This window comes from Leopardus geoffroyi, chromosome D4 (assembly GCF_018350155.1).
Source record: "Leopardus geoffroyi isolate Oge1 chromosome D4, O.geoffroyi_Oge1_pat1.0, whole genome shotgun sequence".
NCBI lineage: Eukaryota > Metazoa > Chordata > Mammalia > Carnivora > Felidae > Leopardus > Leopardus geoffroyi.
In genome coordinates, this window is record NC_059342.1 from 45116027 (window position 1) to 45129658 (window position 13632).

General features: G+C 39.9%; 1 protein-coding gene across 2 annotated transcripts in view; it reads right to left on the minus strand.

Moving 5' to 3' along the window:
• MLLT3 (MLLT3 super elongation complex subunit) overlaps positions 1-13632 on the minus strand; it is a 288054-nt gene that overhangs the window by 112818 nt on the left and 161604 nt on the right. For both annotated transcript variants that reach the window (XM_045469466.1, XM_045469467.1), the window contains exon 4: positions 6572-6715. In XM_045469466.1, the coding sequence (XP_045325422.1) occupies positions 6572-6715 (144 nt within the window). The remainder of the gene's footprint in view (positions 1-6571; positions 6716-13632) is intronic.

Below are 13632 nucleotides of genomic sequence, written 5' to 3' on the forward strand. Positions count from 1 at the left end.
CACGGTAGGACTGAACTCTAGCTACTAAGAAAGTGATCAATAAAGAAACAAATAATCTATTATGATCATAAATTAAAAAAAAAAATCCTGACATCCTAATGAGCATTTTGAAAATCACTAAAGAAGGATTCATCTGTTCATTTATTAAAAAAAAAAAAAAAAAACAAGCAGAAACATCTCACTGGAATTCAGAGATGCTTCTCTACAGGGCACATTTGGTCTTCTTGCTTCAAAATTCAAGGACAAATAGATTATTATATCAAGTCTTACCCTCAAAAGTTTATTGCTCACTGTCCTCTACCTCTCCCACCAACCAAAATATAAAATAAGATCTCAAAATAAAGGCAATCTCCTCTCAGAAGCTCTCCTGGCCCCTACCTTCTTCTTCTTACTTAAAGCCTGACAGGGGCTAGGCCCTAAACAAAATCTACAATTTCCCTAGCAAGCTCTTCTTATTTAGAGGAAACTACCTTTAGCGTCTTGTAGCTGAAACAGCTCTGTATTCCTGTATTTTCACAACATAATGCTTAATTACAAATATGTCCTTCCCACAGAAGTTTTTCTTTCTTAAGTAAGAATATCCTTAATATTAGGGACTTAACAGAAGAACACAGGGTACATTTTTTTTTTTTTTTTTTTTGCAAACTAGTTAGAAACAAGTTGGAACAGTACAAAAAAAAAAAAAAAAAAAGGTTGTCCTGTAGTTATTGATTTATACTTTTTGAAGTAGAAAAAAATCTGCAATTTTTTAAGATTCTTCTAGAAAAAGCCAAATTTTTGGAATCGTTTTCTTCTAAAAGTTAGAAGAATTTTTCCAAGATGCTACCGCCTCTAAAAATAACCTTTCTGATCTCTTGAAAAGCCAAGTTCAACTTTTAATGGTGCTGTGTACTTTTGGTTTAAAAGAAAAAGGAGAAAGAACCATAGCCAAAACAGTAAGCTTATTCCACTCAGGCCTCAAGCTGTAATGATTTCACACAGTACACAGGAATACAGGATTAAGTTTTTCCTTTAAAGATAGAACATATACATCTATGTCATACAAGTAAATTTTTTTCTTTTTTTCTTTTTTTAAAAATTTTTTAATGTTTATTTATTTTTGACAGAGAGAGAGAGAGCATGAGTGGGGGAGGGGCAGAGAGAGAGAGAGAGAGACAGAATCTGAAGCAGGATCCAGGCTCCGAGCTGTCAGCACAGAGCCTGACGCAGGGCTCGAACTTATAAACTTCGAGATCATGACCTGAGCCGAAGTCAGACGCTCAACCGACTGAGCCACCCAGGCGCCCCTTCTTTTTTTTTAAGAGAGAGAGAGCACATGAGCAGGGCAGGGGCAAAGGGGGAGGGAGGGAGAGAAACAGAGACAGAGAGAGAGAGAGAGAGAGAGAGAGAGAGAGAGAGAGAGAGAATCCCAAGCAGGCTCCATACTCAACACACAGAGCCCAGTGTGGGGCTCAATCCCATGACCCTGGATAATGACCTGAGCAGAAATCAAGAGTCAGACACTCAACCGACTGAGCCATCCAGGTGACCCCATGTAATGTTTAAGAAACACAGCACCCCCTCCTGACCTTAAAACCCAGGCAAAACAAAAAAAAAGTTTATCTAAAGAGACACAGTCATGACCAAGATTTCTAACAGACATCAAAACAAAGGCAACAAAAGCAAAAACAAACAAGTGGCACCATATCAAATTGACAAGCTTCTGCACAGCAAAGGAAATGAGCAACAAAATGAAAAGGTAACCTATGAGGAAAATGTCTGCAAATCATATAAGGGCTTAATACCCAAAATATATAAAGAATTCATACACCTTAATCTAGCAGCAACTACAAACAATCCGATTTAAAGTGCTGCCTGAGAAGACACACAGTGGCCAGCAGGTACATAAAAAGGTGCTCCACATCACTCATCATCAGGGAAATGCAAATCAAAATCACAACGAGACATCACCTCACACCTGGCAGGATGGCTATCATCCAAGAGAAAGGAGATGGCAAGTATTGGCAAGGATAGGGAGAACATGGAATCCCGAATGCACTGTTGGTGGGACTGGACACTGATGCAGCCACTATAGAAAAACAATACAGAGGTTCCTCAAAAACTTAAAACTAGAACTACCACAGGATCCGGCAATCCCAATTGTGTGTGTGTGTGTGTGTGTGTGTGTGTGTGTGTGTGTGTCTACAAAGGAAATGGAAACAGGATACTGAAAAGACATCTGTACTTCTGTGTCCATTGCAGCATTATTTACAACAGCCAAGATCTGGAAATAAGTGAATGGATAAAATAACAGAATATTATTCAGCCACGAGAAAGAAGGACATCTTGCCCTTTGTGACAACGTGGTGGAAACGAAAGCATTAAGCTAAGTGAAAGTCAGAGAAAGACAAATACTACATGACATCACTTATACGTGGAATCTAAAAAAGCTGAGCTCCTAAAAACGGAGACTAGATTGGTAGCTACCAGGGGCTGCAGGGTGGGGGAAAGGGTGGGGATGTTGGTCAAACAGTACAAATGTCCAGTTATAAGATGAGTAAGTTCTGGGGATCTAGCAGAAAGCAGGGCAATTATAAGTAATGCTACTGAATTACTATTTCAAAGTTGCTAAGAAAGCAGATCTTAAATGTTCTCACCAAAAAAAGAAATGGTAATTATGTGATGTGATGGAGATGTATGGTGGGAGTCATTCTGCAATATACAAGCGTATCAAATCAATACAATGTATACCTTAAACTTATACAATGTTATATGTATGTCAATTGTTCCAGTAAAGCTCAAAAAAAAAGATTTCTTAATTATTATTTAAAAACTTTTTTTTTCACATTTATTCATTTTTGAGAGACAGAGACAGCGCGAGCAGGGTAGGAGCAGAGAGAAGGAGACACAGAATCCAAAGCAGCTCCAGGCTCTGAACTGTTAGCACAGAGCCCGACGTGGGGCTCAAACCCACGAACCTTGAGATCATGACCTGAGCTGAAGTCAGAGGCTTAACTGAGTGAGCACCCAGATGCCCCTTAAAAAATATACTTCTAATAAAAGCAAAATGGCTCATAAGTTAGTAACGCCATTATCGGCTGTATTAATAAACTAACACAATGATAAATGTTTACACATCAGGTAAAAACAATACAAGGTAGCCAAAAATCTAGGTAAGCCAAAAAATGTTTATTAGTCTATAGATTCTCACATTTCTATAGAAGACTAATATTCCCCTATTCAATGGATTTTTTAAAATCAAATCTATGGGATTATCATTACTTCAACAATTTTTTTTAATTTTAATTTTACCACAAAATTTACTGGCATCAGTCCCTTAAAGAATGTATGTGAAGTAACTGGTGTGCCTGAATGTTTCACATTTCAACTTATTTTAGAGGTGTCAAGACACCCTCTAAGTTTAATAGGAAAAAATCTGCAGGCTTCAAACAGCACTTAAAAAGAAACACAAAGAAGGAAAGTTACAAGTCAAGGAGGATAATTCTGCGATAAAGGCTCCCAAGAGTGAGACAGAAATCTACTGGAGACCCTCTCAGGACGCAGGCCTGAACCCTGCTGCATTATCACTGACCTGTAACCTCTTCCCCAGCTCGCAAGCAACCCTTAAGTACTCTGGGACTAAGTGGGGTTTTTAAAAGTTCTTGTGTCATATTTACTTTTTCCTACAACTCTTATCAGAAGCCTGCTATATTCGAGTTCCAGAATCTACAGGCTCCAATTACCCACCTAACTACAGAGCTGAGAGGAATAATCAGAAGCATAAAATGCCACCATCATAGAAAGAAAATGAGAATCAGGATTTAAAATAAACCAGTTCATTCTTTTGATTGAAGTACCATTGGCATACAATATTGTATTAGTTTCAAGTGTGCAACAGAATGATTCGACAACTATACACATTATGAAATGCTCACCATAAATGTAGCCACCATCTGTCACCATACAAACTTATTACAATCTGACAATATTCCCTATGCTATACTTTCAATACTCGTGACTTATTTGTTTTATAACTAGAAGTTTGTACCTCTTAATCCCCTTCACATTTTTCACCAACCCTCTCCTCTCCACCCCTCTGGCAACCACCAGTTTGTTCTCTGTATTTACAAGTTGTTTTCTGGTTTTTTTGTTTGTTTTATTTGGTTTTGTTTGTTTGACTTGTTTTTAGATTCCACATAGTAGTAAAATCATGGTATTTGTCTTTCTCTGACTTATTTTACTTAACGGAATATCCACCCTCTAGGGGAACCTGGGTGGCTCAGCTGAGCATCTGACTCTTGGTTTCGGCTCAGGTTACGATCACAGAGTCATTGGACCAAGCCCTGCATCAGGCTCAGTGTGAGCCTGCTTAAGATTTTCTCTCTCTCTCTCTCTCTCTCTCTCTCTCCCCTGCTTACACATACTCTCTCTCTCTCTCTCTCTCTCTCTCTCTCTCTCTAAAATAATAATAAAAAAATTGAAAGAATATCCACCCTCTAGGTCCATCCACAAATGGCAAGATTTCATTCATTTTTTATTTCTGAGCAATATCCCATTATACATATATACCACATCTTCTTTATCCGTTAATCTATCAAAGGACACATAGATTGCTTCTATACCTTAGCTATTGTAAATAATGCTGTAATAAACATAAAGGTGCATATATCTTTTCCAACTAGTGTTTTCATTTCCTTTGGGTAAATACCCAAGAATGGACCAGTTCCATTTTTAAGGGCATAGCCACAGGTAAATAGCATCAACACTGTGTTCTTGGTAACTACAAAAAGAATGAAACAGGTTTTTAAAAAAACACCACTTCCTTAATAAATGTATAACAAATATCTAACTTTAAAATGAGTTGTATTACCAAAGGCTATTTCTTCATGCAGATATATTTCCCCATAAAATACTGTATGTGGTGGTTCATTTTCTAAAGCTGGCCCAATACCTATTTAACCCATAATCTACTGACATAGTACAATGCTGAATGAAGTGTGTAAAAGTACTTACAATGCTTCAAATGCATACTAGTATTTCAGCTGAAAGGACAGGAGTTTGGCAAAACTGGACTCCCAAAACATGGACCTCGGGAGTTCCATGTAACCCCAAATGTTCACACAAGTGCATACATGGGTGATTCTCTTCTGAGAAGGTCCATAACTTCTCATGGTTGTTGATAAGCCCACAAAAAGGGGTTGCAATAAAGGGAAAAAACTGTGTTCTTCCCTGCATAGCCCTCGGGTAGCTTTTAGGGTAGAAATGAGGCATTTTGCACAGTTACGGTCCACACATTTGCACATAATGATAAGTTCATGGATGCAAAACTATCAAACGCCTTCCAGAAAAACTAAAGTGAAGTGAAGAAAATTCTAAAAAAGGAACATGTTTCAACACTTCATGGGGTCTGAACTGCCCACATAAGAGGACACAGGAAGTTCATCTGAAGTAAAATGAGGTCAGTGATTCCAATGGCACCCACAGTAGAGTAGATTCCCACTGGTAAACAGAGCTTGTCTGTATAGCTGACAGCTGCAAATATTCCATATGTTTGTGCTACAAGAAACTCCACTTAAAAATCTTTCCCCATCCTGGGGTGCCTGAGTGGCTCAGTTGGTTAAGTGTCTGACTTTGGCTCAGGTCATGATCTCATGGTTCGTGAGTTCAAGCCTGTGTCGGGCTCTGTGCTGACAGCTCGGAGCCTGGAGCCTGCTTCAGATTCTGTGTCTCCCTCTTTCTCTGCCCTTCCCCTGCTCACACTGTCTCTGTCTCTCTCTCAAAAATAAACAAACATTAAAAAAAATTAAAGGGGCGTCTGGGTGGCTCAGTCAGCTAAGCATCCAACTTCGGCTCAGGTCATGATCTCACAGTTTGTGAGTTCAAGCCCCACGTCAGTCTCTGTGCTGACAGTTCAGAGCCTGGAGCCTGCTTCGGATTCTGTGTCTCCCTCTCTCTCTGCCCTTCCCCTGCTGGCTGTCTGTCTCTCTCTCAAAAATAAAAACATTTAAAAAAAATTTTTTTTAATTAAAAAAAAAATCTTTCCCCATCCTAACCAAATCACACTGACAAAATATTTATCACACCTTAGCTATCATTATCTTAAAAAAAAAAAAAAAAAAAGAAATCCACCTTTTACCTCCATATAATGCAAACAAAGTAAAAGGTGTATTTAAACGACGTAAACATGTAATGTGAATGAGTATATCTTTTCTATTAATTTTTATCAAGAAAATCTGGATAATAACCTATTTAATTTTAAACATGACTTCCAACTTTACCTAAAAGCTTCTATAAACTGATATAACAAAGTTCACACATTGTGCTTTTCATTGAGCAGGGTTTATTGTTTTTGGCTTTTTGTTAAAATAGATTTCAACTGCGTGGACTATAAAGCTATTCTAACCAACAGTGCAATTTCAGATTCATACCTAGTTAAAAGATTATTGTTTGCGTACCTCTTTATCCCAAACCATGAGTCCATAGCTAGGTCATTAAGGTACTTCCTCTCTTTTACCACTCTCACATTATTATACTTAACACACTAGCATCTATTTTTTGATGCAAAGGTTTTTCACAAGACAGTGCCACTTACCCCGCCTGCCTTCAGCAACTTTCTTCTAAACTCCTCTGTGGGGTTGTTGAAAGTTAGCTTTTCACAGCGGAGGTGATTCACTGGTGGATGGCCTTCAAGATGCAGGAATAAGTCATAATCAAAGCGGACTTTCTTAGGTTCTTCCTAGAGATTAAAAAAAATTAAGAAAAGAGTTATTCATATACAAATATTTTTTAAGTTTATTTCTGAAAGACAAAGATGGAGACAGCAATAGACAAAAGGAGGGAGGGAGGGAGAGGGAGATAGAGAGAGGAAGAGGGGGAGGGAGGGAGGGAGAGGGAGAGAGAAAGAGAGGAAGAGGGGGAGGGGGGGAAGGGGAGAGGGAGAGGGAGAGGGAGGGGGAGAGACAGAGAGAGAGAGAGAATCTTAAGCAGGTTCCGTGTTGTCAGAGCAGAGCCCATCGCGGGGCCTGAACTCATGACCCATGAGATCATGACCTGAGCAGAAATCAAGAGTCTGATGCTTAACCGACTGAGCCACTCAGGCGTCCCATATCTACAGATTTTAAAAGTAAAGTTTTATTCTTCACAGATACCCAACAGCTATAGTGTCAAAGTGCTGGCGAAAGAAAATTATCAAGGAATTATCTACAGAGCAAAATGGAAATACCTGATGAATCACTTTCTGGCTTTCTAAGAGAATAAACTCACCACTTTTCTTGCAATATCTCAAGTGGTATAACACCACCACCACAGCCACCCACCTAGAAACCTAAGATAACCCTGAAGCCACTTCTTCCCCTTCCCACTCTACCCACCTCCACCATCACCAACAACTGAACTGCCATTTTCTCTCCTAAATATTTCTTGGACAAGCCCTCTAACCCATACTCTTACTCATTGCCCAAGCTACAATACGCTCCTTTCTCTTGTAGGTCTTCCTCCTTCCGGATGGATTCCTCTTCAATTCCTCCTTCATTGAGGCCTCAAAATTACCCTTAGGAGCCAAAAACCTAGCGATTTTTACAGCTTGATGAAAATTTCAAAAGCTTCCTTCCAGTCGCCATTAGGATAAAACTCAAAAGCTCACTTGAAGGCCTCATAGGGGCTTTCAGAACCCGGTTCTTGGCTCCTTATCCCACCACTGTCAAGGAACACATGGCTATTGGTTGTTCCAGTATTTACTACGCTCTAGGCTAATCCTGGGTTTCACCCTCGCTTTACATGACTACCTTCATTGCCCTCCTCCATTCCTCTACCCTCGTGTCACCTAAGTAACTTCTCGCCCTTCTCCTTTCAGGTATCACTTTTTGGAAACCTTCCTAGAAACTCCACTCCCAACTTCCCACTGCCTCTCCTCTGTTCTGTATCTCTCTCTCACCCTTGCACATCTTAAGTTGATCATCCTATTATCTCCCTTTTTCCTGTGAAATCATAAGATTCTTGAAAGGGGGAACAATAGTTGAATCGTCACTGCACATCCCCCGACAACTCATTTAGCACCTGTGCATAGCAGAAATGCCATAAACAGCCCTGAAATGAACGAGGAACACAAAATAAGCATCATCTCCAAGAGAACAGAATCATTAGAATTTCACGATACCCGAGTTCTGCTCTCAAGGCATTACTTTAGTTAGCTAAACATTTAAACCTCTCTCCACACCGATTCTCAAACATCCCAGGTGAAATGAAGACTGAGGATAGTAACAATAACTAATACCAACATTAACAGTTATCTCATTCAATTCTTATAGCTCTCCTCAAGGTCAGCTCCGAGTCCTGCTTTGCAAATGAGGAAATTAAGGCACTTAGAATTTGTTGTATTACTTTACATAAAAACTCCTTTTGTGTCACAAATACTAACCATCTTTGTGACATGTTGTAATTGTTTTCATTAGTCATTAGCCTTGCCATTTTATTTTTAATGGCTGTGAGAAGTAATTCGCAAACCATAAAACCCACCCTTTTTGAAAGTATACAACTTAGTGGTGTTTAGTGTATTCACAGAATTATGAAACCATCACCATCGTCTAATTTCAGAACATTTTCATCATTCCAGAAAGAGAACTCAAACACATTAGTAGTCATTTCCAATTCCCCCCGATCCTGCATTCCCTTATACCGCTAATAATCTATTTCTGTTTCTCTAGAATTGCCTATTCTGTGGAGCTGGCATTTCATACAAACACAAAAAATACACACACAGCATGTCATCTTTTATGACAGTCTTCTTTTATGTGACATGATGTTTTTAGGGTTCATACATGGTGTAATGCGTCAGTTATTTAGTTCCTCTTTATGGCTGAATAATATTCCAATGAATGGGTATACCAGTTTTTTTCATCCACTCATTGGTGGATTGATATGTGTATTTTTTATATTTTTTAGCTACCATAAACAATGCTGGTATTAACATTTGTGTACAAGTTTTTATCTAGACGTGTGTTTTCATTTCTCTTGAATATACACCTGTGGGGAGAATTTCTGGGTCATATGGTACCTCCATTTTAACACTTTTACAAACTGCCTTGCTTTACATATATATTTATATTTTTTAGTATGTGACATATTAAAATTTTACATAGTCAAATAAAGCAATGTTTTTCTTTAAAAAAAAAAAAACTTCTGGGGCGCCTGGGTGGCTCAGTCGGTTCAGCATCCAACTTCGGCTCAGGTCGTGATCTCGCGGTTCATGAGTTCAAGCCCCGCGTCAGGCTCTGTGCTGATGGCTCAGAGCCTGGAGCCTGTTTCAGATTCTGTGGCTCCCTCTCTCTCTGACCCTCCCCCGTTCATGCTCTGTCTCTCTCTGTCTCAAAAATAAATAAGCGTTAAAAAAAAAAAATTAAAAAAAAAAACTTCTGGAACATCTGGGTGGCTCAGTGGGTTAAGCCTCTAAATCAGCTCAGATCATGATCTCACAGTTTGTGAGTTCAAGCCCCATGTTGGACTCTGTGCTGACAGCTCAGCCTGGAGCCTGCTTTGGATTCTGTGTCTCCCTCGCTCTCTGCCCTTCCCCCACTTATCCTCGGTCTCTCTCTCAAAAATAAGCAAGCGTTAAAAAATTTAAAAAGAAAGAGCTTTTTATATATGTAATGTGATGAAACAAAGTGATGTGAAACTGGTTCTTTTAACTCGAAAGTCTTAGTTCCTGAAACTGTCAAAATGTAGGCATTACCTGCTACAAATTTATGGTTTCTACCTCCTCATCCAAAGTTCTCCAAATCAGTCTCCACTCATTCACTCACTATCTCTACACTTCTTTTGTTTTAATGTTTATTGATTTAGTTGAGACAGACAGACAGAGAGATAGAGGAAGGGCAGTGAGAGGGAGAGAGAATCCCAAATAGGATCCACACTCAGCATGAAGCCTGACGCGGGGCTCGATCTCCCAACTGTGAGATCGTGACCTGAGCTGAAATCAAGAGTCAGATGCTTGGGGCGCCTGGGTGGCGCAGTCGGTTGGGCGTCCGACTTCAGCCAGGTCACGATCTCGCGGTCTGTGAGTTCAAGCCCCACGTCAGGCTCTGGGCTGATGGCTCAGAGCCTGGAGCCTGTTTCCGATTCTGTGTCTCCCTCTCTCTCTGCCCCTCCCCCGTTCATGCTCTGTCTCTCTCTGTCCCAAAAATAAATAAACGTTGAAAAAAAAAAAATTTTTTTTTAAATAAAAAAAAATAAATAAAAAAAAGAGTCAGATGCTTAACTGACTGAGCCACCCAGGCGCCCCTGCCTCTTCTCTTCTACCTCCAAGCGGCATGAAACCTGCTCCTTTCCTCTTTCATCAGAATACCCCTCCCTCCTGGTTTTCTTCACGCTTACTGGCATTCCTTCTCAGTCTTCTTCACCGGGCTCCCTGCTTTCTTCACTGACCCTTAAACATCCTTTAACTTTGGGCAAAGTCCCCAAGGAGCCGAACTGTACCTCCAGCCCAGTTCCCACTTGGCTGCCATTTACGGGGGCTCCACACCACATCTGCCCACATCTCCACCAAGTTGACCCACAGCAACTTCAAAGTCACGGTTTGTCTTAAACTGGAGTTCTATTCATCTGTCCTTTCTCCCATACTCTATATTTTGGCAAACAGGAATCCTCATCTCTTGCCAAAGTTAAAATACAGAAAAACCGTCCCCAGCTCTTCCTTCTCCCTTGCTCAGCACACTCAAATAGTCCCCAAGTTCTACTCCATATTCTCCCTTAGGAACTCTCAAATCCAACCCTTTTGTCCAGTTCCCATACCCTCGCCTTAGTTAGACCTTCATCATTCCTCACCGGGTCACCTCCTTGTTTTTCAACTCACCCCATTTTACCTCCTACAGTGGCAAGACAGTGATCTTCCCAATACAAAAATTAGATTACATCTTTTCATTGATATAAATGCCTTTAATGACTCACCATCTCCCACAGGATAAAATCCCTCTTCCTTGGAATAACCATCTCAGTCCTCTAATACCTTTCCTGCATTTCCTTTGTTCTCTTATGACACCCTGTGTTTCCACAATTTCGGAGCACTTGTGGTTCCCAGAACTCTACATTACCTCATTCGTTTTGCCTTTCACATCTAGTGCTCCCCACGCTTATAAAGTTTTCCCTCCCAGCACCTCTCCCTTCCCTTGCTTGCTTATTAATGCGCTCATTATTCAAAACCCAGATAAAGCACGAAATCCACTGGAAAGCCTTCCTAATACTTCCAATCCAATCTGTATTAGATATCCCTCTTATAGCATTCCTTTATTAATGTAATTATCACATAGAATTATGGTCATTTTTCTACTTACCTGCCTTTCCTCTCCATTGTAAAACAGTCAACACAACCTTAGAATTTAATTAAAAACATAAGAAGGCCTGTTTTCTGCCTTATAATTGGGACTGTAAATTTGTAAAGCCTTCTGGGAAGACAATTTGGCAACAGCTATCAACATGCTAACCCAGTAATTCTACTTCTAAGAATCTCTTCCCACAGAAATATCCAAATATGTGCACAAAGATACATATATTATAAAATGTTCATAGTAGCACTGTTTGTAATGGAAAAAAAAATTGAAATAATCTTTGAGTGAGTATATCATATCATTGAATACCATTCAGATGTTTAAAAATACAGATTTAGGGGCACCTGGGTGGCTCAGTCGGTTAAGCGTCCGACTTCGGCTCAAATCATGGCCTCACGGCTCGTGGGTTCAAGCCCCGCGTAGGACTCTGTGCTGACAGCTCGGAGCCTGGAGCCTGCTTCGGATTCTATGTCTCCCTCTGTCTCTCTGCCCCTCCCCCACTCATGCTCTGTCTTCTTCAAAAACAAATGAATATTTAATTTTTTTTTTTCAACGTTTATTTATTTTTGGGACAGAGAGAGACAGAGCATGAACTGGGGAGGGACAGAGAGAGAGGGAGACACAGAATCGGAAACAGGCTCCAGGCTCTGAGCCATCAGCCCAGAGCCCGACGCGGGGCTCGAACTCACAGACCGCGAGATCGTGACCTGGCTGAAGTTGGACGCTTAACCGACTGCGCCACCCAGGCGCCCCAACAAATGAATATTTAAAAAACATTTTTTAATACAGATTAAGAAAGGCATAGTGCCAAGTAGATTAAAGGTAAGTCACAGAAAATATTAAAGTATGATATATTATGCCCCTTCCTATCTCTACTTGACATAGATTTTATCTGTGCATCTTTATGGGGGCGGGGGGGGGGGGGCAGAATCAGGAAAGACAACACCAAATAGTTAACAATGATTAAAAGGACTCAAAGAGTATGCTTCTACATACTTTTCAGTATCACTTCATAGTCCACAACACTTTTATACCAAAAAAAAAAAAGAAAGAAAAATCACTTTTCAATAAAGCCAAGGGTAATGACCACAGAAAGTGACTACCTTTCTATGAATCCTGAGTGCAATTTTCTTTTAAAGATTTTTCTTTTTTCTCTTGAGGAAGGAGAAAGTACTCACAAACTTGTGCTCTAGCCAACGGATCTCTTTCTTAGAGGGCAGACTTCATTATTATGTCCATCTATGCTCCTCAGGAAAGAGTCTTCTCACGTTTCAAACAAGAAAGCATGCATTTATTCTACACATAAAGCTACTACACTTCCTCTAAGAGGTGGAAATCTGGTTTTGGCAAGATCAGACTGTCCCTCTTGTTCTGCCTCGGTCCTTGACATTTCCTCAGGTACCTTCTCTGAGGACGGAATGAAAGAGAGAAGCAGGGAGTCCTTTCATCCTAAAATGCGAGAGTCAATTATGTTTTATCAGCGTGCCTATTGGTTTCAAGTTTCTGCAACACTCGTAATTCTCACAGATAAGCTTATTTTGTTGAACACAAATACAAACTAAGACAGAATACACGTACATGAGCCCAAAAGAAGTAGTGACAGACACTTCACCCCCACCCCCTTTTGGGGTAATGACTCTGACTTCGCAACTAAATGTAGAGCAGAAATGAAAAGAGGCTTATTGGAAGCAGGGAAAGCAAACGATGAAGACAGAATGGAGGACAGGATGATCTCATCCTCAATCTGCAGCAGTAGGACTCTCCCAAGATCACTTGGAGCTTGCTTTCACCTCCTCTGAAAGCTGAACAATACTTTTCATAAACCATTATTGTAATGAGTGTTCATTCTTAAGACAAAGTCGAATAAACTCCAGGGCTGAATAAAATGATAAAAACTCAGAAGACATAGAATGTCTATTCTGGGGCAAGAGCCTGGACTTACTACATTTTTACCCACAGATCATTTCAGAGGGAAGAGGAACGAGAAATATATCCAGCTCGGAGAATACAGCAAACCTTTGGTTTGTAAAAAACTGTAAGATCAATGAAAAGAGAGGACAAAGCAATAATTTCTTTTTTTAATTAAAAACTTAATAGCATACAGAAAAGAACATTAAATACTACACCCAGGAACCTTCCGCTGAGATTAAACAGATGTTAACACTTTTACTGTGTCTACCTTTTTCTTCAAAGAAATAAAATTTTATAAATAGAAGCTGCTCTATCCCTCTTCCCCAATAACCAATGCTATTTAGTTCCTGTGGTATCATTTCAATTCACACTCTTATACTATGTATGTGTATTTCTAGAACATCATTTATTCTCAGCTTCAGTG